The sequence below is a fragment of the Galeopterus variegatus genome, unplaced genomic scaffold, assembly GCF_000696425.1.
Source record: "Galeopterus variegatus unplaced genomic scaffold, G_variegatus-3.0.2 Scaffold11293, whole genome shotgun sequence".
Classification (NCBI taxonomy): Eukaryota; Metazoa; Chordata; class Mammalia; order Dermoptera; family Cynocephalidae; genus Galeopterus; species Galeopterus variegatus.
In genome coordinates this window covers 48662-49546 of record NW_007737404.1, presented here as the reverse complement: position 1 = coordinate 49546, position 885 = coordinate 48662, and the positions used below count along the sequence as shown (strand labels likewise).

Here is an 885-nt window from a genome sequence, read left to right as displayed (position 1 = left end):
TAATGATGTACTCTTCTTTCAGGTGAGAAAAGATTAGACGTTGGCTTTTCTAAGGTTTCATTACTGGTGACACAGGGAGTCAAACCTTAGTAAGATGCTTTCTTTTCTACCAGTCTACCCCCACTTAATCATCCACAAACTATTCTCTCAAAGTGCCTCATTCTGTTTTACAAGTAATGATGACCTAATAAATTTGTTTGAATTCCAGCTTTGCTAAGCCTAATATTCTAATCCAAGAGAGCAGTCCTTAAATTTAAGTGTGCCAAATTTTTAGTAATACCAAATGACAAGAAAAACAAATTAACTGATTGATTCTGGTGATACTTTATTTAGAAAAAGGTATACAGCACTGATTTAAGAATTTTAATTTTTCTTTCTTTTAAATGATCCACTAATTAGACACAAGATCGTCCTGGATAATAGAAGTATTTACACAATGAATACAAAATAAATATAAGATAACTGAAAAGCAAGTTAGTTATGCATTGATTCATTTCGCATTCCTAGCGCCCATCTTCTGTTTCATTTTTCTTTGCCTTTTGTAAATCCTTTTCTTTCTAGCTTTCAAATCGACTTTTGGCTCTGGTTTTACCCATTGTATTTCTATTGGCTTTTCCTCAGCTGGTATAGCAAAAACATCTTCAGTGGGGTCATGTGGAAGAATTGTCTTTGGTTCTTTCTTTCTCAATTTCTGCACATCTTTCACTTGCTGTTTCTCTCTATATTTTGCAGCTGTGATGGATCTTATGATACGCCGATGCTAGAAACAAAAAAACTAGATGATTCTGGAGTAAACATAAATTTTATATAAGGCAAAGACATTCACTTATGAACCCTATTTCCCTTCACCCAGTATATGAAAAAAGTACAATAGTTCCCCTCTTA

At 33.4% G+C, this 885-nt stretch overlaps 1 protein-coding gene across 1 annotated transcript in view; it reads right to left on the bottom strand.

Moving 5' to 3' along the window:
* Nucleotides 1-313: 313 nt before the first annotated feature.
* The window catches only part of LOC103610547 (ribosome biogenesis protein BRX1 homolog), a 12318-nt gene continuing 11746 nt past the window's right edge, over nucleotides 314-885 (bottom strand). Inside the window, exon 5 of the mRNA XM_008594696.1 lies at nucleotides 314-760. Coding sequence (XP_008592918.1) covers nucleotides 491-760 — 270 coding nt within the window. The 3' untranslated portion in view covers nucleotides 314-490. The remainder of the gene's footprint in view (nucleotides 761-885) is intronic.